The sequence below is a fragment of the Chinchilla lanigera genome, unplaced genomic scaffold, assembly GCF_000276665.1.
Source record: "Chinchilla lanigera isolate Chin_1 unplaced genomic scaffold, ChiLan1.0 scaffold00012, whole genome shotgun sequence".
NCBI lineage: Eukaryota > Metazoa > Chordata > Mammalia > Rodentia > Chinchillidae > Chinchilla > Chinchilla lanigera.
Genome location: NW_004955413.1, coordinates 25,391,322 through 25,416,625, shown reverse-complemented (window position 1 = coordinate 25,416,625; position 25,304 = coordinate 25,391,322). Strand labels below are relative to the sequence as shown.

Genomic DNA, 25,304 nt, shown 5'->3' with positions numbered 1-25,304 from the left:
CTGAGATTCTTTAATATTTATTAATCACTTAAAATAACAAAGTCGCCGGGCGTGTTGGCGCACTCCTGTAATCCCAGCACTCAGGAGACTGAGGCAGGAGGATCGTTGCGTGTTCGAGACCAGCCAGAGCTAGAAAGAGAGCTCAAGACCAGGCTGAACTGCAGAGCAAGACCTTGCTCAAAAAGACAAAAAATTAATTAATTCATTAACAGAGTCATTGCTTAGTACACAAACAACATTTTATGAAAAAAATTGTATTTTTCAAAACAAAAATACATTATTTTGCATTTCTGTAAATGTCTTCAATATCTGACTTCATGGAAGACAACTGGATTCACAAGCTGCTCTCGATCTATGCGATACCTTACTTTGGTTTAAGTATAAAGGAAAGAAAAAAAAAAAGGTAGCTGCCGTTTCCTCTTTGGTAAAAAGTGAGGCTAACAACAAGGCCACGCCCACGGCCGACGAGCGACACCCCTCAGAAAGTTGACCAACCATACAGAACTAGCTGCGGACACTTCCGCTAGGAGGCGTGGCCTTGACCCTCAAGGGGTTAGTTGGATTAGGATTGGACAATAAATGTGCTCTTCTGCGCTTTGGACCCGCCTCCAATTCCCGCCCCCTCCTCCCACGCATACGTTGGAAGGAAGGAGGCGGCCCCGCCCACTCCGGAACCTTGTGCTGCGGGTCGGGTTTCCGCCCAGACTAGGAGCACAAAGGCGGAAGTAGCGTACGGCGCGTGGGCGGTGCCAGGCGCAGTCATGTCGGCGGCCTTGCTGCGTCGAGGTCTGGAGCTCCTGGCGGCGTCGGAGGGTGAGGAGCGCTTGCCGGGGCACATATGCGGGGACGGGAGGATGGCGGGCACTTGGGAAGGGGCCAGGGTTGGAGAATGATCCGGGCCAGACTCAGCCCCCGCGGAATGGGAACCTGCGCGCTCTCCGACCCGTATGTGTGCGTTTCCCTGCAGCCTCCCGGGCCGCCCCGGGCCAGGTCCGGCCAAGCGGGGCTCCGGGGAAGCGGGCCCGGAAGCCGAAGGCGGCCCAGGCCCAGAAACTGCGGAACTCGGCTAAAGGAAAGGTGCCCAAGTCGGCGCTGGGTGAGTGCGGGAAGAGGCTGGAAGTGCGGCCCTGGGTTGGGGGGCGGCCGCTCGGGGCATTGCTGGACACCGGCTGTGCCTGCGGCGGGGCGGGGGCGGGGCCGGGACCCCCGGGTCGCATCGAAGAGGCTCCAAACCGGCGTCTGATTGCCAAGTGTGCTCGAAAGTACGGTGCTCGGAGAGAGATCGGAGTAAAAGGCCAGGTCAGTCTCCTCTGAGGAAACAGCATTGAGGCCGACAGCGGGGGAGGTGTCGGAGTGTTCTAGGAAGAACAGCGGGTGCAGAGCCAGGGGTCGGAAAGAGCGTGTTGCCTTTGAGCAAGTGAAAGGGAGCGGGCCGGCGAAGGTGACGGCGGTGAACGGGTCGGGATGGAACGTTTAACATTAACTGTGTGTCACCTGGACGATGTCCTGAGCCCTCTAAAAGTGAACCTTGTGAGGCCTTCGCGCTGTCGTCCCCGCTCTGCAGAAGGGGGCGCTTGCTGCGGTGGTGCAGGTAGAACCAGGCAGTGTCTCCACAGTGCTGCTCTTCCCCGCTGCGATCGAGTGCGAGGTTGTGCGGCCCGGGCGGTGGTGATAGGTGCAGAGATGAGAGGACGGTGCGGGTGAAAGGTGAGCAGAGGAGGGAGCATGGCTGGGCTTAGTGATGAATGGGCTGCGAAGAGGGAGCCCGGTTTCTAGTTTGTTTGTTTGTTTTTGAGACAGGGTCAGGCTGGCCTTGAACTCACTGTGTAGCCCAGGCTGGCCTTGGACTCGCCGCGATCCTCCTGTCCCTCCGGAGTGCTGGGATCACAGGTGTGCATCGCCACACCCTGCTGTCGTAGAGCTTCATGGGAGTGTGGTCCCACGAGGAAGATGAAGACTAGGGATGGGACCGGCGAGGCGTGCCTGCCTTGATCCCAGGCAGGAGCATGGAAAGTTTGAGGCCAGCCTGGGCTACACAGCACATTGAAGGCTAGGCTGGGGTACGTTGTAAGGCTGCGTGGGCAGGATGCCTTTGGATCTGCGGGACCTGCTGCATATTCACCTATTTGTTAAAAGGGTTACGAACTCCAGAGAGCAGCCACAGCGTGAGGAAAGGTGCGGAGACAGGAGAGAGGTTTGACCCAGTGACTCGTGTGTGCAGCTGGAGCTGGGAGAGGCCCCTCCCGGCCACCCACCCCTGCCCTGTCTCACTGTCCTGTTGCAGGGGCTCCCTTTGCTGCCTCCCCCGCTGAACTGAGAGCTCCGCCAGGCATAGACTTCCCTTTGGTTTGTCTGTGGTGCTCGTGCCCAGCCCAGGGCTTGGCCCATAATCCGTGGGTAAAAGGAACGGTGAGAGCCTCAGCAGCCAGTCTGCACAGTATCTCTGGCTGTCACCTCGGTCTGAGCTACCTCATCTCCAGCCTGGAGCTTTGCCAAAGCCTCTAGCTGGTCTCCTGCCCTCCACACACCCTTCCCCAGTCTTTTTATTCTCACCGGCCACCAAAGTGGTAAGTCACACCTTGGTTCTCCTTTGCCTGCGCCTTCCTGTGGCTCCCGTTGTCCTCAGGAAAAGCCAGAACTGTCACGACCTGCCCCTGCCTTCCCCAGCCACTGTTGCTCTTCAGGACATCAGGCATGCTTCCACGCCCTGTCTTCACGCAGATTGCTCTCTGCCTAGACAGCTGTCCTTCAGGAATGCTCAAGTGTCATTTTAATGAGACCTTCCCGGATCTTCCCATTTAAAATTCCAACCCTCTGCCACGGGCATTCTTGTTTCCTATTGTTTTCTTCATAAAATGGTTTGCCTGGAGAATGCTGTTTCCCTTCTTTCCCCTCTCTTCCCGCACTGCCACGTAAGCTCCACGAGGGCAGGAGCCTGCCTGTCCGGTTTCCTGCTGTAGGCCCGGCGCCCAGGACAGAGCGTGACACTTAGCTGTGCGCAGGGTGGGTGTGCCCAGTGAGTCCCATGACCACTGGGCACCGTGGGCGCTTTCTGCAGGACCTGTGTGGAGAATGGATTTGACCAAGAGGAGTCTAGCTTGTAACAGCCTCGGGAGGGAACGATGGGCCTCCTGCAGGGCCAGGGCTGGGGACCTGGAAGGCTTCCAGGGGATGAATCAGAAATGACACAAACCCCGTCACCCACAGCCGAGTACCAGAAGCGAGAGTGTCGAGACCACCTCAGAGCAAACCTGAAGTTTATGACTGGCACAAAGAGCACCCTGGCGGAGTCGGTGTCCAAGCAGGTCTGCTGGGTCTGGGCTCCAGGAGGCCTGGGGGTGTCGGCCCTGAGTTAGGGTGGAAATTGGGCCAACCTTTGAGAGTTCACGTGGGGGCCTGGGGGACACTGGCCCAGTCCTTCCCTGGCCCACACATCGCCGTCTGAGCTTCTGTCGGTGGAAATGATGTGCCCTCACTTCTTCCCAGATTCTGCGGCAGAACCGGGGCCGCAAGGCCTGTGACCGGCCCGTGGCCAAGACTAAGAAGAAGAAGAAGGCCGAGGGCACCGTGTTCACAGAGGAAGACTTCCAGAAGTTCCAGCAGGAATACTTCGGCAGCTAGGCTCCCTGGAGGGCCTGTGGGAGCAGGAGGTGCGCAGGACTCGAGCTAGCCCGTGCAGTGCAGAGCGCGGCCTGCAGATGGCGACACAGGGCCGGCTCAAGGAAGGCCTGGCGCTGGAATTCCGGGAGTCTGGAATGGAGCTGGGACCCCGGGGGCAGATTTACAGTCGGACTGGAGCTGACATGTTCCGCAGGCTTAGGAGGAGCCATCTGCCCTGCCAGAAAGGAACATTTCTGACTATTCTAGCTGCTTTGCCCCGTGTGGCCTCTGCCTGTTTCTGTGGTCCAAGGCCAGGTCCTGGGTCCTCAGCACACTGTCAGATGCAGGAAGAAGGCTGCTGCCTAGACTCCTGCTTTCTAATAAATGTGGGCGCTGCTGACCTGATTTGTGGGGCATCCCCATCTCTGGTGCTGAAGGAAAAAGTCCCTAGGCCAGGCCGCCCCAGGCAGCCATCTGGGGAGCTGTAGTCTGGGGGTGCCATCCCTGGGTGTGGCTGTTACAGCCCAGGGGGCCCTTGAGGCAAAAACTGCTTGCAGCCGCTTGTGTTTATTCTGGGAAGTGGACTTGGGGGTCCGGGGAGCCTGTGTGTGCTGTGGGCAGAGCAGAGAGGCACAGCCATGCGTTCATGCTCAGTGCGAGCCAGCTGGGCCCTCAGGCGGGCTGGCTCATAGGTTGGGGTCTCAGGAAGATCCGTGCAGTAGTGGGGTTCACACCCAGGTCTGTGCCTGAGCACAGGTGCCTGCACCGCCACATAAGGGCAGAGTTGGAGTTGGGTCCTGTCTCCGGGGGGAGGGGGACAGCAGAAAGATGAGTGCTGTCCCTGTAATAACAGGGACCTCGAAGGAGCTGTTCAGATGGAGGGGCGCATCTGATCGGCACTCCATCCTGCTGGCTTTGTGACCACTGTCGGGGACGCTGGCTGTCCTTGGAGAGTCCTTCCTCCAGCATAAGCAGCTTAGCAAGAAGCTGGCTTAACACTCACTCCTGGAATTTGCGTCACAGGAGAAAAGGCTGACTGGGCTCCAGTGCCCCTTTCTAACAAGGACACCTGCGGTCATGCAGTCACCCTCCCCTGCTTGCAAGTTTCCAGTCAGTCCGGTTGCACATTATGCCAGTACTGCTGCTGCAGGCTGCACCTCGCCCCTGCTCCCCACAGCTTAGCATGCACGAGAGCCTGCTCCCCTAGCCGAGGTTGGCCGCTGGGATCTGTCCGTACTGTGACAGTTACCCTGGACAGTTGTGCTGCAGGGGCAGCAGGGGCTCAGGAGGCAGCACCAGCACCAGAGCAAAGGACATGTCCCCCAGGACCTGCTGGTCAGCAGGGCCCAAGGGATACTAGTATCACATTCAAGCCCAGAAACCTTCCCCATCTAAGGCAGCAAGGGTGGACATGAGGGCCAGGAGACCTGTACCTCTGGTAGTTTGCGGCAGCTGACAGCTTTGAGCCCAGGCGAGTTTGGGAACCTGCGTAGTGACAGAGGAGGAAACAGGCTGCTGAGGGATGAGCTGCCCATCACACTGCCCGGACCTCTGCCTGCATGGGTGGCTCAGGGTGGGCTGGAGTGTGACAGCACTGCCATGGGCTCTTACAGGGCCAGCCGCAGGCTGCACCCAGGACACCAGCCTGGCCCAGAGCATATCTGGCCAAGGGACTTAGCTCAAGCTCCTGCAGAAGCTGGCCAGGTCCCCATCAGGTGACTTCATCCAGACCAAAGCCTCTCGGGCAGGCAGATGGGGCTGTAGCACTCAGGGATGCCATTTCATCCTGCCCAGCCTTCTTGGGGTGCTCTTCCCCCTCTCTTCATCCACACCTCTCCCAACCCCTCAAAGCCAGGAGACCTGTGCCCTCCACAGCTGCTGCTGCTGCTGACTTGATCTGGCTATCTACCTGCTGCCCACCCAGGCCATGAGCCCCGCCACCCTCTCCACCTGGATGCCCAGGAGGAGTCTCAAACTTCCCCCACCCACACTGAGCACTCTGCCCACATAAACATGAAAAACTTGCTCCTAGCTCGGCATGGCAGCATATGCTTTTAACCCCAGCACGCTGGGTGGCAGGGGCAGGACAATCACAACTTTAAGCCCAGCCTAGGCTATCTCAAAAAGATGGGATGTAGCTCAGTGTGAAGACCCTGGGTTTGATCCCCAGTGCTGCGGGTCCCCTGGTTTACCCCATCCTGCCGTTCTGTAAGGTATCATCTCCATGGACACCCCTGCTGCCTCTCATCTAACACGGCCCCTGCCAAGCCACTCCCACCTGTGGAAGGCAAATCACCCTACTATGCCCTTTCCACTGCCTCTGTCATGTTTCCTTTAGAACACTCCAGGATGGGAAACCCCAACACCGTGTCTCAAGCACAGTGGATACATGGTGTTTAAAACCGGGGCATTCCCTGCTGTCCAGTGTCCCGCAAACAGAAGAGGTGAGAAATGCTCAGAACTGACAGCCCCAGCCACAGCAGGCCCAAGAGGGATGGGGTGGAGCTAAGACGCAGGCCACCCTGAGTACCCTGAGGGGCTAGGGGCGGTGAGAACCCCATCTGGCCCAGGCTGGCTGTGGCCCAGACACTGCATGCAGAGTGGTTGGCCCTCACTGACCACCCTCTGTAACCTCCCCAGGCCAGGACTGCCTGGAATGCACCTGAAGCTAGGCCTCAGGACTGAGGTCAGACAGCTGTGGAAGAGGACAAGGATTGCATAGGAACCAGTATAGGAACCAGGCACACAACCTCCTGAGGCAGAGAGAAGCATAACTCAGGATCTCGTTTTAGAACCTCCTTAGCTACAGCCTAACACATACGCGGAACCCGACTGAGACATGAAGGCCCACAAACCAGTGAAGTGTTCTAGAATCTCAGACCCTGGATGCCACAACTGCAAAATTGAACTCAGGATCACCAGAGGCCAGACATGGTTACACACACCTGTAATCCCAGCACTTGGGAGGCTGTGAGGCAGGAGGATTGCTTTGAGTTCAAGGCCAGCGTAAACTGCATAGTGAGACCCTGTCTCAAGACAAAAAAAAAAAAAAAAAAATCCCCAGGTCTAAGGTGCAACTATGACCCCATGCCCTGCAGGTAAAGGACCAGCTGTGTTCATCCCCTCAAACCATTGGCTTTAAAAAGGGTCAGTGGGTGCTTCGGGCAGGTCTAGAAATTCAAGCCCTGCCCTGCTGACACTCAGGGAACTTTTAGGGCGAGCAGAGACGTGTGCATGCAGGTACATGCCCCTAACCAGCAAAGGACACTAAGGGATTTAAGCTGCCTGGATTCAGCCTCACGTTCAAGGCAGAAGAAACTGTCTACCTAGTCTTACAAATAAGGTAAATTCACCCAGTCCTTCAAGCCCAACTGCAGGGAAGCAGGACTTTTAGAGCAACCCCTTCGAGCCCCACCCCAACTTCCTGTTCTGATCCTGTAAGGTAAGCAACCCTCCTACGAAGCCTGTCATCTTGCTCGTCTCACAAGGCTATCTTCCTTGAAGGACGTTACTGATTTGCATCTTCACTTGACCCACCCGTTTCTGAACACTGACTAAAGGTACACTAGAACCTTTCCTTCGTTGTAAGGCCCAGCATTTTAGACAGGAGTTTGGCTGGGTTTATGTACAGCTAAAATCCTGGAGACAAACTAGGCAGGGTGGGGTGATGCACACCTGCAATTCTAGCACTCAGGAGACTGAGGTTTAGAGTAATGTGAGTTCACGGCCAGCCTAAACTGCAGTGAGACCCCGCCTCAAAAAAGGCCCTTGAAAAAAAAAGAATCCTTTCTCCCTACTGCTCTCATCTCTTGGATTGTCCAGCAGTAGCGAGGCAGTTATGACTGAAATTTGTCCTGACAGCTCACAGGGACACCAGCTGCCACCTGGCCAAAGAGCCCCAGTATCAGCTCCAGGGTTCTTTCCCCATGCTTGGGAAGAGGAAAATCCACCCTCAGCTCCAAAAGGAGTTTCCTGAATGGGTATTCTGGTAAGTTCCTACACAGCACCTAATCAGCTTGTGCTCAAGGACATGCGACCTTATCTGAGTACTTAGCGGACAAGTCTGCTTTCAGCCACAACAGGTGGAACCCAGGATATCCTGCCCCTCCAGCTAGCTCGGTCCTGTGTGCAGCAGAGATCAGGAGCACCTGGCCCAAAAGCTGTACCTTAGGAGTCCAATAAAAACCACCAGCTCAGACCCTTTTGTCCAGGTACCTTTCCGTTACACATAGCAGGACACTTCAGTTTGGAAATAGAGGGGGCTAGGAGCACTTACCAAAAAACACATCGAGCCTGCATTGGCACTTTCACTACAAAATAATTTATTACAACACAGCTTCAGCGCAAGACACCTATGTACGAGCACATAGCATTCCTGACTACCCTAAGGGACCCTCTTCTTCCCCCTGGCTTTGCGGACCTCTTCTATCAGATCTTTCAGATATTGAATCTCCTTGGCCAGAGAATCTGCTTTCTCTTTCAGGGCCTCATTTTTCTTTTCCAGTTCTTTACATTCGCCAGTGAGGGCCTCTTGCTCTGCTCGCTTCTTCTGGCGGTACCTGGTGGCTGCTGTCTTGTTTTGTTCCATTTTTTTCAGTTTCTTATCCAGCTTTTCACCCTTAACTTTGGCCGCTACCATCTTCTCTCCGGGGGGATCATAGGGTTTGGGACGGGCGTAGGGGACACCTGGAGATGGCAAGCTCCTATTTGGAGAGCCCCTGGAGGTAGAGGGGCTGTGCTGGGGAGAACCAGGGTAGGACTCAGGGCTCATACAGACGCCACTGTCATTATCTGAGGGGGCATCCTCCTCCTTTAAACACTGAGGAACCAAGGTAATGTAAGCAATAGAGTCAGATTTCCTATCTCCTTCAGAGATATCCACCTCACTGCCTAACTCTAAGCTGAAGGAATGATCTGGAGTGGAGGACAGAACCCCCGGGGAAAGGGGGAAAGGTTGCAAGAAGGTGAAAGGGGCAACCTGGTCAGTTTGTGTTAAACTTTCTGGAAGATGGCCAATGGGGTTCACTGCCTGGGGGGGCTCCTCATTAGTCTCCTGGACTACTGGGGCAAAGAGATCACATGTGTCATCCAACGTGGCCAAAAGCTCATCTGGCATGGTTTCCAGGTCATCTACGTTCAACAGGGCATCAAAATCGAACTCCTTCAGATCCATTTTCTCCAACATCCAATCTGTCCCAGAGAAGGCATCCTCTGCAAAAAGACAAGAGTGGGGTCACACAAGGCAGACCCCACCCTGAGTGTGGGGACCAACACAGGCAAAGATGAAGGTGACTCACTCACCCTTGCCGGTGTCCGAGGCACTGACCAACTCATCCACAGCCAGCCAATCGGAGGAGCCCGCCTTAGCCTTGTCGCTGGAGAACCCATGAGGTTTGAAGTGCTTGGCCACCTCCAGGTAGTCATCTAAGAGACCTAAGCTTTCTTCAGCCCCCAAACCCGACTGGTCGAAGGGGGACATCAAGTCCCCCCCCAACACCTCGCTGCTCAGGAAGCTCATCTCGGCCATGCTGGGGGGCTTTGCTGGAATCGAGGAATGTGCTTAATTCGAAGATGTCTTTGTCGGTTACAGCAACGCTGCTGCTGGATGCCGTGAAAAGCCTAAAGGTAAACAAAGGCAAATGCCACTCAGGGGTGAACTGGTGAAATAATTCCACCTCAGCCGGGCATGGTGGCGCATCCCTGTAATCCCAGCGCTTGGGAGGCTGAGGCAGGAAGATCGTTTCGAGTTCGAGACCAGCCTGGGCTACATAGTAAGCTCAAGAACAGCATGAATCGCACAGCGAGACCCTGTCTCAAAAAAACAAACAAAAAAAGGAAAAAAAGCCACAAAACACGAAGCCAGTAATTCCATCTTTTTACCCCGAGGGGAGATCTTGTGGCCTCCGGCCATTGTGCCGCCCCTCCCTGCCGCGGCTCGGGGTGCACAAAATGGACGCCCACGGAAACTCGGCCATTCCTTCACCGGCCACCCAGAGGACGGCGCTCGTCCTGCTACCAAATAGGGCCAAAGCCGCCGCGCCCCGCCCCGCGTGACTCACGCCGCCCGCCCCGTCGCCATTTTGGCTACTGCCACGTTCGCGGAGACGCCCCGGGGCCCCACGGGTTCGGGGGCGACGCAGCTCCGGGAGGAGCCCCCAAACCGCGCCACGCGTCCTCCACCCCAGCCCGGTGAGCGCCGCGCCTGGGGGACGCCCGCACGGGGCCGCGCGTCCCGCGCGCTCGTAAAAGCGCTTCCCCTCGCGACGCGCCCACGCCACAGGCCGCACCCAACCCGCCGAAGCCCCGGCGACGCGGGGGCACAGCCCAGGAAGGCCGATACTCACGCCATGGCTTAAGCCGCTGGGGGGTGCCGCTGCAGAGCCTGATGCTACTGCCGCCGCTGCAAGAGCCAATGCTGCCGCAGGCACTACTGCCTCTAATACGCCATGGTGGCCGCGCACCCTGCGCGAGGGGAGGAGAAAGGCAGGGTTGCGAAGAAGGACTACATCTAGAGCCGGCAAGAACAGAAATGGCCGCGTGGCGCCGCCCGCCTGCCTTTATAGACTCCGTCCGGGGACGCAGCACAAGGCGCATCCTTCCGCGGAGGCCACGTGACCTTGCGGTGGGCCCACTCGCTTGCGCCCATCTGACGCCTCCACCGGCTCCAACGCTCGGTCTTTCTATTCGGGGTGTAGCTTCAAAGGTAGAGAAGTTTATTTTCAACGTCTCACGAAAAGAAAAAGGCGCACTATTTTACAGGACGCCTACGAAGAAAGAATCACGTTCACACTGTTCCGCCGCAAAGCGCGGAGGGATCTGTGAGACACGCCTTGGTTCCGGTGTTAGTTCCGTGCGCGGGGAGAGAAAGTCTTTCATCTCAAGCGTATTGGGAAGGCCAAGGCCGCATGGTTACCGCGCGACGGGCTGGAGGGGAAGGCGCGTCGAGCTGATTGGCTCAAGCATGGTGAGTCATATATTCTTCGGGTTCCTATTGGCTCACGGCCTGAGGTGGGCGGGCTGCTGCACAGGTGCGCGCGGTAAGGTACGGAGCCGCCCGTACTGTTAGCGCCATATGGCTGTAGCGTTTATCCGCTTCCTTCTCAGGCGACTTCTCAGTAACGCACTCAACCAGGGCCCCTCCCTGGGGGCCACTCCCCTAACCGTGGCTTCAGGTCCTGGCCCCTGCGGGTCCCTTCCTGCCTTCCTTAGAGAAGCTCGGAACAAGCGACCAAACTCCTAGCCTTAGTCCCACTTCCCCTGCCAGGAAGTTACCTGGTCCAAGCCTTGGTTTTCCAGAGCGAGCCCACAGTGGGCGCTGGCTTGAGCCCTCAGACAGGCTTGGGGACCACAGTTGGGAGGGTGCTCATGTTACATCACCAGATCCCTCCCCACCTATTCTCAAAAGCCTTCCTCAAAACCCCGTAAAATCTAGTGTAGATTGGGAAAAAGATCCACCATCTTAGAGCAAAAGTAATTTCCACACTGCTTGTTCTGCTAAAATACGAGCGTGCTGTTCTGTTAAAACTATGCAGCCTATTACTGTACTTCTTTCTTTTGGTATATATGTGTTCTGATATTTAACTGGCATTTCTCCAAGCTAGTTTGAATTAACTCCCAATTCTGTATCCCAGCAAGTCATCCTAATAGCCCTATGAGAAATTTGAGAACCGTCTCCCATTTGCTGGATGTGGCATCTGTGGTAATAGCACCCCACAATGGAGCCGCTATAGAAGTCCTGAGAATCCTCCTTCGCGCTCAGACTCGCCAGTTGGCCCTCTAAAGGTAGAAAATTTGAGTTCCATCTTTTTTTTTTTGTACCGGGAATTGAACTCAGGACCTTACGCTTGCCAGGCAGGTGCTTATGCCACTGAGCTATATCCCCGGCCCCTTTTTTTGTTTTTTTAAGGCAGGGTCTCGCTATGCAGTTCAGGCTGGCCTTGAGCTCACTTTGTAGCTCAGGCTGGTCTCGAACTCGCGATGATCCCCCTGCCTCAGCCTCCCAAGTGCTGGGATTATAGGCGTGTGCCACCACAGCCGGCTCCATCTCTATTTAAATAGGTCATACGATGCAAACCTGTAATCCCAGCACTTGGGAGGCTGAGGCAGAAGGATAGTTGCAAGTTCAAGGCCAGCCCGACCTGCATTGCGAGACCTTGTCTCAAAAAAAAAAAAAATTAAAAATAGGTCATACAAACACTATTTTTTTTTTTTTTTTTGGTCTTTTTGAGACAGCGTCTCACTATACAGTACAGGCTGACCTTGAGCTCACTTTTTAGCCCAGGCTAACCTTGAAATAGCAATGATCTTCCTGCCTCAGCCTCCCAAGTGCTGAGATTACAGGCATGCACCACCACGCCTGGCATGAACACCATTTCTATGAGGGCTGTCTCTGTCATTTATTAAACATTTACCTATTGTCTTCTCTTAAGCGTATTTCCTCATCTGCAAAAAGCTAATGAGTATTCTTGTCCTAGGAATGCAGTGAGATCATACAGGTAAAGCCCTTAGCATAGTGCCTGGTAAGTGCTCAATAAATGGTTGTTGTTACTACTATAACTTAGGTCTTCTGAACTTGACCTCCCAATCCCCTTTCCTTTATCCCCATGACATCATCCTGCATCCCCAGAGGACTCTATTATTTACTGACAGGGAACCAATAGCTATAAACAACTGGTATGCACACGTCACACTGGATGCTAGAATAAAAATGTCTTTCCTTCCCCTCAGGGAGACTCATGAATGTTGAGATACTCCTGAGCTGGACATGATGGCGCACACCTGTAATCCCAGGACTGGGAAGGCTAAGGCCGAAGGATCCTGAGTTTGAGCCTGGACTACAGGAGCAAGACCCTGTCTCAAAGAGTTTAGCCGGGGATATAGCTCAGTGGCACAGCACTGGCCTGGCAAGCACAAGGTCCTGAGTTCAATTCCCCGCACCAAAAAGAAAAAAAAAAAACTGCAAAGTTTAGACTTTCAGTGCAAAGGTAGCAAAATTCCTGATCCATTATCTGAATCTTTCAAAGGAGTAAGGAAGAGGGCAGGGAGGGGGATTCTTCCTTCTGCTCTAAAGACTCACCAAAGGCTCCTGACAGCCAGCCAAGCACATTGCTGAATTAAAGTAACACTGCCCCAGTTTTGACACTGCAGAGATCGCGGGATGTCTGGTGGCGACAGTTCTACCCGTTCTAGGAGACCCACAACACTTTAAAGCTTCCCTTAGCTGAAAATGAAGACCCAGCACTCCTTTAGGAAATTGTTTCATACCACACACAGTCAGTTGTTGGAAAGTTTATTTTCTTCTTCCCAGGCTGTGGAAGGACACTGTTCCCCAGTTTCATTTCCTCCCTCAAGGAGAAAAAAGACAGATCTCTGGGTCTCAGGGCTAAGCTGTTCCCACTGGTCCTAGCTAAGACAAGACAGGGACTGGTGACTGACCACCATGGAAGGGCAGATGAGTGGAAGGCAAGTTGTGGACTTGGCCTCAGAGACCAAGAGTTCAACCTACAAGGTGATCAAAATAAAAAAGTGAACGGAAACCCAGGATGTAGCTGACCACACAGCCCAAATCTCTGGATTCTGGCCACTCACGGTTGTGTCTAAAGGGCACAGCCTCCCAGCCTGGCACAGGAATCGTGAGCTCTAGTTCCAAGTGTCTCTGACCATTTTCCTTGGCTTTGACTTTCAAGTGAAAGAGCAAATCCTCCAAGAGCAGTTCTCGGCCAAGTCCGTCCCAAAGAATGCATGCATAGAAGAGAGCTCTGGACACACACAGGGATCCCTACCTGCAGACCCCTCGCCCCCAGGCCCCAGGGTCTCTCAGGGGCCTCCCTCCTGACGCTGACCCCTCTGGCGACCCACCTGAGCTCCCAAGTGGATTGCAGAAAGACTAAATAGCTCACTCTAGGTGTGAACCAGTCGGGGGCCAGGGACTAAGACCCAGGAGGCAGTAAGTGTCCTCAACAGAGCTCTTCCAAACATGAACTTCAAGGTTTCTTTCTTTTTAAAAAGTAACACTGAGGGGCTGGGGATTTAGCTCAGCAGCACAGCGCCTGCCTGGCAAGCGCAATGTCATGAGTTCGATTCCCGGTACTAGGAAAAAAAAAAACAAAAAAATAAAAATAAAAAGAATAAAAAGTAACACTGAGCATATGAAGAAAAATCCTGCTGTCCTGAACTAGTTTTTTAGGAATGGACAACAGGGAAGACCCAAACTAAACTTGGAATTTATGAAGTGTTCAAGATAATGATGGCGTGTTTTTATGCATCAGGCTATGTGTGTGGTTTGCTAATCTAGAAGGTACCAAAAAGATCTCCAGATGAAGAAGTAGCACTTGCTATTCCTTCAGGCAAAAGTGGGAGCTACTGAAAAGAAAGTGGTAGGGCAGCCACGGCCTCTCTCTCCTGCTTTTTAGAAGGGTGTGTGTGGCAGATGTTGCCGTCTTTCACTCCAGCCTCAGAGCACTGCCTGTCTTCCACATTTTATGTGGAAAATTGTAAACCCACCAGTACCAGGGCTGAGTCCCCACTGGTGCTAGCGCTGAGGCCTCATGAGAGAGGGTCTTGCTTGTAAGATGACAAAAGTTACCATTTTGGTTTTGTGAAGTATAGTTAAAAGTCAGAGCTGCCCCTAAAAACAAAATAAACTTTTTTCCCTTCCCAAATTCAATTATGCTTGACTTTGGTAATTTGGGACTCTTTAAAATCTTGAGATTCTGCAAAGCTTTTCTAAGGTCTTCCCAAAGTTTTACATAGAATTTGGTCAGAAACATCAGGTTTAGGGGCTGGGGATTTAGCTCAGCGGCACAGCGCCTGCCTGGCAAGTGGGAGGTCGTGAGTTTGATTCCCGGTACCAGGGGGAAAAAAAAAAAGTAGAGCTTTAAAGAAATGTCAGCTTGGGAAATTTTTGTGTTTCATAGTACTGCGGCAGGGAAACCAAATCCTTTACCAACAATCTGCTTCTTACCTGTGATACCCGCACCCACCCCCAGGACACCAGAGGAGGAACTGGAGCCCTCCTCAGGCCTTACCCCTCCCCTTCCATACCAACAGCCAGGGAGCACCGAGGCTCCCAACTGTTCTCACCTCCTGTTTCATTCTAAGGGTGGAGCACCTCTCAGGGTTCTTGGCTTTATCTTTTGTTTTTGCTCCATACCTTGTGTCCTGAACTAATTTTTATGTCCTGAACACTCTTCTATGACATACCTTGTGTCATTCTAATCATTCATACCTTACCCAAATAAAACAATGAACCTTGCAGACTACCAGAGCGGCAGACAGACTCTTAAGTACAGCAGAGGTTATTCTCAACCTCATCCATGAAGAAAAGGGGGCAGGCATCTGTTTCTGCCCTCAACTGGGTATCAGAGCTATTTTAAGTCCTTTCATGTCACTGTCATTGGGAAGGAATGAGACAGCTGCAGAGAACACAGAAATCTCACTGATGGAGAGGTAGTAAGAACAGATAAAATCCGACTCGGTAAGAACAAAATACTGGATGGGCAGATCAGAAATAAAACTGTCAACCTTTGTGCCACGAACAAAAAACATGAAACAGACACATGGACGTGATGTATTAAACACTCCTTCACACCCTCAGGATACATTTACATTGCCATAAATAGTGCAGTTTTTAGCAGCAGGAACCAAGGAGGAATGTGGGGAGTACCCACCTCCTCCTCCTGTGATTTATCTGTGCTCTCTTTCTGGGTAGCACCAATCTCCCCAGGTGCCAGGTGAGAGACCGGACGGGGGGAAAAGAGGCCTGTGCACGTTCACCTGCCCTTTGGCCTCCGTGGGTACCAGGAGCACTCGGCAAACACCCTTCTGGTGCTTCAGGAGACACTGCCACTGGGCCTGTTCTTGCTCTAAGGCAACGTCTTAGAAAGGCAAGGTCTTTCAGAGGACAAAACATGCTCACTGGGCCCCAGGGGTGACTGGGTTTTCCAGCTGACACAGCCTGCTGCCCACCTTCAGCCTCTACTGCTAAGCCGGGGCACCTGCCAGGCCTTGTCCGACTGGCAGTAGAGGAAATGAATGAAAGGAGCACCCACAGGAGGTGGGGCCCTGGCAGCCGCCATCACATCTTTATCTAACTGGCGGCCACAGATGAGATGCAGGCCCTCCACCAGGCCCCAGGAACCAGCTCCTGGTCCCCCTGTGCACTGATGCCCACTAATAAAAACTCCAAATAACTCTGCCTCCTGTTGATCCTGTAGAGTCAGTAACAGTGTCCCCAGGAGAAACGTTCTTGGCATTTATGAATAGTTGGTTGGAGGGGCCGAGGGATGGGTCTGTTTGCTAGGAACCAGGGTCAAAGACCAGCTCATACACAGCTTCATCCCCAGAGACCCTAAACACTGTCTCTGCTCACTCTGCAGAGCTGAGCTTGCAAACCTAAGCTCTTCTGATATTTAACTCAAAGGCAACATCTCGATTAGGCAGTTATGCTCCAGGGACAAAAGCAAAACGGAAGGCATGAAAGAAGAGAGAAAAGACAGACACTGAACAGGAAGGGATAAAAGGGCAGGGCAAGGAAGACAAAGCAGGACACCTGGGACAAAATGCAAAACACCAAGTGGTCTCCATAGCTCAGGCCACCACTCTACCTTCTCAATTCATTCCAGAAAAAAACCAGCTTTGACCAAGGAGGGAGTAGGGAGCACAGTGTTTGGTAACAAAAATAGGGCTGGGGAAGAAAATAAGGGACCAAAGAGGTGTCATTCTAATCAGCATGAAGTGACCAAGACAATGACCAGAAAAGAACCAGGAGGCACCTAGGGACCCTGTGAGGCACCAACTATGTAGCCGCGTGTTTCTAACGGAGAATCCGGGGCCTGACCACCCGACGGCTGCTTTGGCCTTCACCTGCCTTAAGTCTGCAGCAGCACCTCTGGCTCAGACAAGGAGCAATAGAGAGTGTATCCCAACTCGTCGATTTCCTCAGGGGTGAGCTCTGCAAATAAGTTCACCTTGGGGTTCAGGGCACTGGGTAGGACTCCAGCCTCTAGGTAGTGGATGAGTCCCCTCAGGGACTGCAGGAAACGATCAGCCAGCATGTCTGGTGACCAGTCAGCCTCCTCCTGGGCCAAGTGGAGGATGACATTGGTTAGCTGGCTGGCAGTGAGGTGGCCCAGAGCAGGAGTGGACTTGCATATGGCCTTGAGAATCTTGAGGCACAGAGATCGGCAGCCTGAATCTGCCTGGTCCAAAGCCCGCAGGCGTGCCGTCTCTGCTGGACGCAGGCTCAGCCGCCACAGGTTGTCATACTGGGCTAGCCGGTGTGGTCTGGCCACCAAGACAGTGTCACCAAGGGTCACAGAAGGCAGGAAGTCAATGACGAGATGTTTGTCCCGCTCATACTGCACTTCTAGCGTCAGGGCCTCTGGAGGCGGTGCTGGTCGGATCACATAGTCCAAGAGAGACCCTATGGCTGGCCAATTGATGGAGCCAGCCACTACCTTCTCAAATGTGTCTGCCACTGTCTTTGGGGAGAGGTAGCCCCCTACTACACAGCGATCCCAGTAACTGCTGCCACGAGGAAAGTACTCTGGGTTCTCACGACGAACCAGGAAAAAGCCAGGGACGTTCATGATAGTGTCCTCACCAGGGATGCAAGACCACAGGTTGTGCTCCAGCACAAGGGGCACAATGAGCTGGATATGGTCAGCTGTCACTACCTGTCGGGAGAGAATTAAAAACGTTTTGAGGGGTTCACTCCGCTCAAGAGACACACACAGAACCCACCATCTTACACTCTCCCAATAAGAAAGCAAGCTAAAAATTCTTTCATGTCACTGAGGCAATCCCCACAGAGGAAACCAGACAGGAGAGATGGGGACAAGAATTCAGCAGGGCAGATGTGGTGGCACATACCTATAATCCCAGCATTTAGGAGGCTGAGGCAGAAGGATCAGAATTCAAGGTCAGCCTGGCTACAAAGTGAGTTCAGGGTCAGCCTGAACTGCATAGCAAGACCGTCTCAAAAGTTTTAAAAAGGAATGCAGGAAGGAGCAGGTTCTTTACAGCTTCTAAAAAAATGCATTACTAAACAATGAGAAAGGCTTAGAGATGACACCAGGGCAGAAGAACAAATGCTGCTGCCGGATGCAGAATGCTCAAGCAGGGGGACCCCAGTCTTTCAGGGATCCCGAGACACTGGCTCCCTAAGCTGCATTTGGTGAGTGCCTACCTCACCCCGACAAGCGTCTCATTACCTGCAGGTCATCATAGAGGCTGCCACTCAAGTACATGTCCCGAAGTGGCATGTCAGGCAGCTTGGCCCGCAGGAAGCTCCGGAGCTCGGCGCATATGTCCACGGCAGCTTGCTTGGCCCGAGCCTGCTCTCCGGCAGGGATGGCTGCCCGGTTCCGGTAGTAAGTAAGAAGTTTCTCCTGCAGGGACATGCGGAGTCGTGACTTCTTCAAGTCTACCTGGCCTTTCCTGGCCAATGGCTTGGGCCGGGGCGGGCAGAATGTATCTGCCAAGGCAAGAGAGAGAAGCACGTGAGCTCTTCCCATGCTTGCTCTGTCCACAGCTGCCTCAGCCCTAGGAAGGGGACAGGCCTGGCACAGAAAGCAATGCCTGCACAACCCGGCACATATGTGGTCAGGAAATGCTTGTACAGCGAAAGGGAGGTGCTGGATTCCAGTGTCCCAGGAGCCACCAGCCCTCCTTACCTGTGTCAAAGGCCGAGGAGTCTGTGGGGAGGGTCTGCAGGGACCGGCTCAAGCCTGTCTTCATGTCCCTGCTCAGCAGTCGTGGGGAGCCCATCCAGTTGGGTTCTTCCCAGCTCCTTTTTCCTGAGTGGCTCAGGCGAGTAGGGCTCGTAGGGGCACTGATTGCCCGATCGTACATCTGCAATGGCAGAGGGGACACAGAACATAGACCGGCTTCCCTCCTCTCCTTCCTTCCAGTTCCCTCCTCCCCAGCTTTGTCTTAGAAAGTTCAACTACTGTTTCCTTTTGCAGAAGAAACCCTGGGCCTCGTATATGCTCCCCAGCCTTAAGTTGTATTTCTCAATAATTTTATTTTATCTAGACTACTGAATACATTATCCTATGCCCAAAATCTCAGGAAATACCAAGTGATATAAATAAAAAATGTCTATCCATCATGTCCTACAAGTCATAGAAAATTTCTGATAGTATAGGTATTTGGTATATTTCTTTGTAAAAATGTGTATTTATATGATCAGGATTATATTCTCTGTGTACTTTTGAAACTGGATCTGTGCTGGGTTAGGGGAATATTAGGGACTAAACCCAGAGCCTTCACCCTTTATTATATTTTTTCGTATTTTGAGACAGGGTCTCACTAAGTTGCCCTGGATGGCTTCAAACTTGCAATCTTTCTGCCTCAGCCTCCCAAGCTGCTGGGATTACAGGCATATACCACCATGCCGGCCTTGAAAGTATTAAAGAGTTATGCTGCTTCCTTGGTATTCCCAGGGGAGGGTTTTCAGGACACCCTGAGGATACCCAAATCCTCTGCTGCTCAAGTGCCTTAATAAAGGCTCAGGAGTTAAACATATAACCTACACACATCTTCCCGTACTTTTTAAAATTTTTGACAGATTTATTAAACTTTTGATGATTTTGCTCTCTAGCAGAGCAATGTCCACAGATAATATTTACTATAAGGCCCAGAGACCTATATACTTTTTTTAATCTGTGCTAAGGATTGAACCTAAGGCCACTCTACCAGTGAGCTACATCCCCAGCCCTTTTCTATTTTTTATTTTGGGACAGTTTTACTAAGTTGCCCAGGTGGGACTCAAACTTGCAATCTTCTCGCTCAGCCTCTAAAGTGATGGGATTCCAATGTATACCAACCCACCCAGCTCCTCCTATAAACCTTAAACCATTTCTAGATTACTTATAAAACCTAATACAGAGTAAATGCTATGCAAATAGTTGCTATACTGCATTATTTAGGAAAAATGACAAGAAAAAGCCCATGCATGTTCAGTACAGATGCACCGTTTTTTGTTTGTTGGGTTTTTTTTTTTGGTACCAGGAATTGAATTCAGGACCTTGTGCTTGCCAGGCAGGCGCTGTGCCATTTCGTTTGTTTTTTTGAGACAGGGTCTCACTGCGTAGTTTAGACTGGCCTTAAACTCACTATGTAGCCTAGGCTGGCCTTGAACTCACTGTAACCCTCCTGCCTCAGCCTCCCAAGTGCTGAGATTATAGGTGTGCACCATCATGCCTGGCTGCATGTTTTGTTTTGTTTTTGTACCAGGAATCGAACTCAAGACCTTATGCTTGCCAGGCAGGCTCTTGTGCTGCTGAGCTACAACACTGACCTGGCTGCACGTTTTGAAAAGTACTTCCAATCTGTGGTTGTCTGAATCTGTGGATGTGGAATCCACAGATACAGAAAGTTTTATTCAGAGGCTACATGTGCTAGGCATTGTTCTAGGTGCTAAGAATAAAGCAGCCAACCAAAGAAGCCCAAATCCTCACCCTGGTGGAGTTTCTAGTCTACTAGGGGGACATAATATGTAATAAACAAGTTCACATAAACAGATAGAGATAAATGTTTTAAAAAAATAAAGTTGGAAAGGAAAACAGAAGTTTGTGTGTGGTTAAGTGCTTTTTTTGTTTTGGTGCTGCAATTTTAAATAAGGTAGTTGCTAGGTATGGTGGCAGACGCCTGTAATCCCTACTACTTGGGAGGCTGAGGCAGAATGTCAAGTTTGAGGATGGCTTGGGGATAGCTTGGGGAACTTAGTGAGACACTAAGATTTAAAAATAAAAAGAGGAGGGGATGTAGCTCAGTGGTAGCTCACCCCTGGGTTCAATCTGTACTAAATAAACAAACAAAGTAGTCAAGGCAGGATGTTTTGGTTACTTGAAATTTTTTGTGTTTGCATGTATCCCCAGTGCCTAGAAGCAAGCTTACTGAGTTCTCTTAGCATCTTGTCCAAGGATACCAAATCATCACTTTACATTAGCAGCACCCAAGTCTTGTTCCAGGGGAGCTCCACTCTGTAAAGGCTGCCTCACTACCTCCTGTCCCTGGAGCAGATACTTACCCGCTTAACTGCGAGCGTGGCGATGCCCAGCATGGCCGCTCCACCCACCCCCAGCACCAGCCGGGCATTGGAGAGCACAAAATCAATGGCCGTGCCAATGCCATTGTCATCTTTCTTGCCTTTGCGCTCACCAGCGCCTGCCATCGCTCACCTGAGAATGAAGACAGAGCACAGCCATCACCACCTGGGACTTCAAGAACCATCCTCTCCGCCTTCACCTGCCTCTGCCACCCGTTGGCTCTAGCACTACGTGCTCTCGGGTCTGAGGTAGCTTGTCCCAGGGGGAAGACCTGATTGTGTGCCCTGTGGGAAACCCTCTCCATGAATCTACGAAGTTTTAAGTCACTGTCAGTCCTTTTTTTGTATTACAATGAAATACCTAACCCCACAAGGCAGTGTGACCCTTTCTTGACCCCTTCACAGTGGCATAATGGCTGGTTAGGTTTTGCTCCTCTGGCCACCACTTTGTGATATGTTAGAACTGAGAAGGGCCTTGGGGCTTATCTAAACCAATCCCATCATTCCTCAGTAAGAAGGTGACTCGCCCAAAGTCCTAGAAAGAAGTGGCACACGTCTATGTCCAGAACTCAGCACTGGGGCCAGGGATGTAACTCAGTGGCATAAGCGCCTTCCAGAACTCAGCACTCCCAACTCCTTTTCCACTGCTTTTTCTGTGGTATCATGCTTATCCTAACCCCCATCAAATTGGTCCTGAGTCTGTCTTCTGCAAATAAAACACAAAATAGCAAGAAACAAACACCCTGTAGATGGGAGACGTAACTCCAAGTCTACACAGGACGATGATGTAAGAGTCCTTTGTGGACGTTCCCACTGGACAAGCGCTTCCTTCTTGGGGCAAGTGTGCAGGGAGACTACTAAGGCTCAGTCAGACAAGGCCCAGAAAAAACACAAAGGGTGCCGCAGACTCAGCTGCAGACTGGAAAACGAAGATACTCGTTGCTTAAATGCACTTGGAAAAAGCACTAAAAATGTGTTTACCTAGAAGGGATACATGGCCACACCCACAAGAGACTGCCCAGCACTCCAGGGAGGACGCCACACATGCACACGTGCCCTGGCTACAAGGAGTCGTCCTGATCAGAGTGGCCCTGAGCCTGCCCAGGTAAAGGAGGCCACGTGGGTCAGCTGACCGCTGAGCTGAGTGCTGCTCCTCTCTCCCACCTCACGTGTCCTCAGGAAATACATAGGAAAACCACAGTTGTGTGCCACTCAGGATCCCCAAATACCTTTTACAGTCCACAGAAGCTTACAGTCCTTAGGACAATAAGGAAAGATTATCTGGTCAGAGAAAATATATTTCTGCTTCAAATGTACACAGCAGCCAAGGCCAAGGAGCATATTTAAACTGAGTACTTCAAAGTGGAATTAGGCAAGAGAGCCAGCGCTCTCCCCAAAGGGCCCACAATGACAGGACAACCAGACAGCAGAGGCAGAGCAGTCAGACCAGGAGAAAGCAGAACATTATACATTTCCCTACACAGTCATGATTTTTTTTTTAAACAAATAACAAAAAAAAAAGGAAGAACTGCACAAGGCCCTGGGTTTAATCTCCAACACTGAAAATACAAAGCCACTTTTGCTGATGCATTTACAACAGGAAAAATCACTACATGTGGTGCCCTCTAAATCATCTTTGAATGAAACAGCAGGACCAGAGGAGCACCTGCTCCTCCAAGTAAAAGCCAGAAGAGGCCTCCTGGGACACTGAACCCTGGGCCTTCTGGGATGGGTGTTAACAAGGTGGTAGCCAAGCGTGATGGCACATCCTAGCACTCAGGAGGCTGAGGCAGGAGGATAAGGCAGGAGGATCACTGTTAATTCAAGGCCAGCCTGGACTACATAGTGAGATCCTGTCTCAAAAAAACAAGAAGGTGGTGTGGCTTGACAGGGGAGAGAACATGGGTTTTGGAGTGGGAAGTCCCGAGATTGAGTAGTTGTCTTGAGCCCTGGTTAATCAGCTGGGTGACCTCAAATGGGTTCCTTAACCCTTCAGCTGTGAAAAGGGGACAGGTGGCTATGGTGGCGCACGCCTGTAATCCCAGCACTTAGGAGGCTGAAGCAGAAGGATTGCTGCAAGTTCGAGGCCAGCCTGGGCTACAAAGTGAGTTCAAGACCAGCCTAAGCCACACAGCAAAAAATCTAAAAAGACAAAAAAAAAAAAGGAAAAGGGGATAATCATAGGGTTGTGGTGAGGAAACATCTGCCACAAGACTGTAAGCAAACACTTTACAAACTGCAAACATGCACCACTAGCAAGGGCTATCATTAAGTCTGCTCAGACATCCCTCCACTGGACAAAAGGTCAGCTCTCAGAAGGCAGTCGGCAACCCAGACTGTCCTCTGACCTACACTGCACATTTAGGGACAGAGCTCAGCTGGCCTCTAAAACACTATGAAGCTCTCCTGGGCTTGAGACCAAAACTGCGTTAGTAGAGCAGGCCTGTTAAAGGCTCTTCCTACCCTAATGCTACACTTTCACACCATCAAAGGACCAGGTGACATCACAGATCAAGTGACTTTGAGAGAGCATCCATAAGCTCCAACACGGTGACACCCCCTTAGTCTAAAACTTAAGTTCAGTTTGTTCAGTGGAAACTGCCTTCCTCCACATACTCTGCTCCCAGGCTCTACTGCGTTAGCCTGCAACCATCTAGGAGACAGCAACATTCCTGAGTAAGGAGGGAGGGCCTGGCTCATCAGGGCAACAAGAAGGACCACTTGCTGGTCTCAGTGGCACACACCTGTAATCCCAGCACTCAGGAGGCTGAGGCAGGAGAATCATGAGCAGTCTGGCCTGCCTACACTACACCGTCTCAAAAAAAAAAAAAGAAAAAAAACAGCTGGGTGTGGTAGCTCACGCCTATAATCCCAGCACTCTGGAAGACTGAGGCAGAAGGATCCCAAGTTTGACCCCAGCCTAGGCAACTTAACAAACAGACCCTCACTCTAAAAAGGTCTGGAAAAGCAGCTCAGCGTGAAGGCCCTGGGTTCGGTCCCTAGATTACAAAAGGGGATTTAAAAAAAAAAACCTTACAGATGGTTTAAAAGTAAAGAACAATGAGCACTCAGCTAGGGCTAGGGATAGAAAATCTGAGCTCTGACAATGCTTCTGGCAACTTTACTTAACCTATCTCCCTGGACACTAAAGTGGGAACGAAACACAGTTCACCCCAATAAACTAAGGCAAAGGCCTTGCAGCTTCCTAGCTTGACAGCACTTAACTATGAAAATTCCAACTTATTTTACTTGGAGAATTCAAAGACTTTTTCATAGGCACATCTGCCTTGAGCATGTGAGAACAACTAATACAATGAATGTGGAAGCTCAGAAAACACTATTCCAAAGTGAAGGCCTCAGAAGCAAAGGTTCTCTGACTTCCTGCCCTCCCATCTTCTATACCTTCTGTCTCCTCCAAGGCAAACCATTAAAAACTAGAATTAGCCAAGTGTGGTGGTGACACACAACTGTAATCCCAGCACTCAGGAGGCTGATGCAGGAAGATCACTGGGAGTTTGAGGTCAACCTGGGTTATATAGTCAGCTCAAGGCCAGCCAGAACTACAAAGTGAAACCCTGTCTCCAAAAAACAAAAACAAGAATTCATCTTCCCCATGGCAAGTCACAGGAACTGAATCCTCTTTCCCCAAAGTCAGGCAGAAAGCCTAAAAATATTGTTAGCTTCTCCCCATCTTTCTGCATAATGTTCTCTGACCCCCCTTGCTGCTGTAGCTCCTAGGACACCCACAGAAAGCACCCTGCCCCACATGTGCCAGGAAAAAGCGTGACAACTGAGCTGCCAATGAGAACATGAACAGGCTCTGCCGGACTTCTCCTCAGTCTATTACTATTAGATCACACTCTGTTTAACTGTATTTCTACATGACTGTTCGCAATTCCTTGACCTGAAGAATAAAACAAGTAATCTACCCTGGGTTGGTGGATCTTCATTTCTGAGGGCTTCCAGGCACTTACATTTTTGGTTAAAAAAAAAATCTGCCACGTACTTCTCTGTTAATCTGTCTTGTCAGAGAAGTGTAAGCCATGTCCCTTCATGATGGGCCAGAAAAGAGCCCTTTGTGCTGGACACCTGACATATTCTCTAACCTTCACCATGACAATCCCATGAGGTCAGTAACATTGTGATCTCCAATTTAAAGGTGAGAAAGATGTTAAATGACCAGCCCAGTAACTTAGCATGTCCATAAATTGTGCACCCAGGATCTGAACCTAAGGCTTATGCTGCTGGGAAGAACTAATCTAGAGGAGTCCCAAACAGCCTACAACCTCACCTCACCTGCTTTTCTCTCTAGTAACTACTGGACCACAAGCTTCTAGAATTCCTCTTCTCCACTGAATGCATTTAGTTCACTGCTACATCTCCAGGGATCAATGTTTGATACAGGAAACATCTGTTGCATGAATGAAAGATTAACCCTATAGCATCTGACTTTTTTTTTAGTGGATGGTGATGGCAAGATATAGCAATTCCAAGAAAAAAAAACAGACATGGTGGTGCACTCTGTAATCCCAGCACTCGGGAGGCTGAGGCAGGAGGATTGCTGCAAGTTCAAGGCCAGTCTGGGCTACAAAGTGAGCTCAATGCCAGCCTGAACTACATGGAGAGACCCTGTCTCAAAAAGACAAAAAAA

The 25,304-nt window shown here is 51.6% G+C and overlaps 3 protein-coding genes and 1 long non-coding RNA gene across 7 annotated transcripts in view; 2 read left to right on the top strand and 2 right to left on the bottom strand.

Moving 5' to 3' along the window:
- The first annotated feature begins 701 nt into the window (after positions 1-701).
- Positions 702-4,005, top strand: Rps19bp1 (ribosomal protein S19 binding protein 1). The gene is made up of 4 exons (XM_005379300.1): positions 702-813; positions 968-1,096; positions 3,208-3,305; positions 3,487-4,005. The coding sequence occupies exons 1-4, from the start codon at positions 762-764 to the stop codon at positions 3,619-3,621; spliced, it is 414 nt and encodes a 137-aa protein (XP_005379357.1). The 5' UTR covers positions 702-761; the 3' UTR covers positions 3,622-4,005.
- A 3,893-nt stretch (positions 4,006-7,898) lies between these two features.
- On the bottom strand, positions 7,899-10,037 carry Atf4 (activating transcription factor 4). Its single transcript, XM_005379299.2, has 3 exons — positions 9,945-10,037; positions 8,902-9,219; positions 7,899-8,811 (listed from the first exon to the last, which is right to left on the bottom strand). Exons 2-3 carry the CDS (start codon positions 9,125-9,127, stop codon positions 7,985-7,987), a joined length of 1,053 nt encoding a protein of 350 aa, XP_005379356.1. The 5' UTR covers positions 9,128-9,219; positions 9,945-10,037; the 3' UTR covers positions 7,899-7,984.
- Positions 10,038-10,219: 182 nt separating this feature from the next.
- Positions 10,220-12,439, top strand: LOC102004265. The gene is made up of 3 exons (XR_260113.2): positions 10,220-10,564; positions 11,232-11,382; positions 12,328-12,439. It is a non-coding gene; the product is annotated as an uncharacterized LOC102004265 (long non-coding RNA).
- A 2,702-nt stretch (positions 12,440-15,141) lies between these two features.
- The window catches only part of Mief1 (mitochondrial elongation factor 1), a 14,086-nt gene continuing 3,923 nt past the window's right edge, over positions 15,142-25,304 (bottom strand). For 2 of the 4 annotated variants that reach the window (XM_005379298.2, XM_005379296.2), the window contains exons 3-6: positions 20,636-20,786; positions 18,276-18,453; positions 17,814-18,076; positions 15,142-17,276 (exon numbers count right to left, since the gene is read on the bottom strand). In XM_005379298.2, the coding sequence (XP_005379355.1) occupies positions 16,470-17,276; positions 17,814-18,076; positions 18,276-18,453; positions 20,636-20,779 (1,392 nt within the window). In that variant the 5' untranslated portion in view covers positions 20,780-20,786 and the 3' untranslated portion in view covers positions 15,142-16,469. Of the gene's footprint in view, positions 17,277-17,813; positions 18,077-18,275; positions 18,454-20,635; positions 20,787-24,949; positions 25,065-25,304 lie in introns of all 4 variants that reach the window. The other 2 variants (XM_005379297.2, XM_013511528.1) reach the window with 2 other exon arrangements.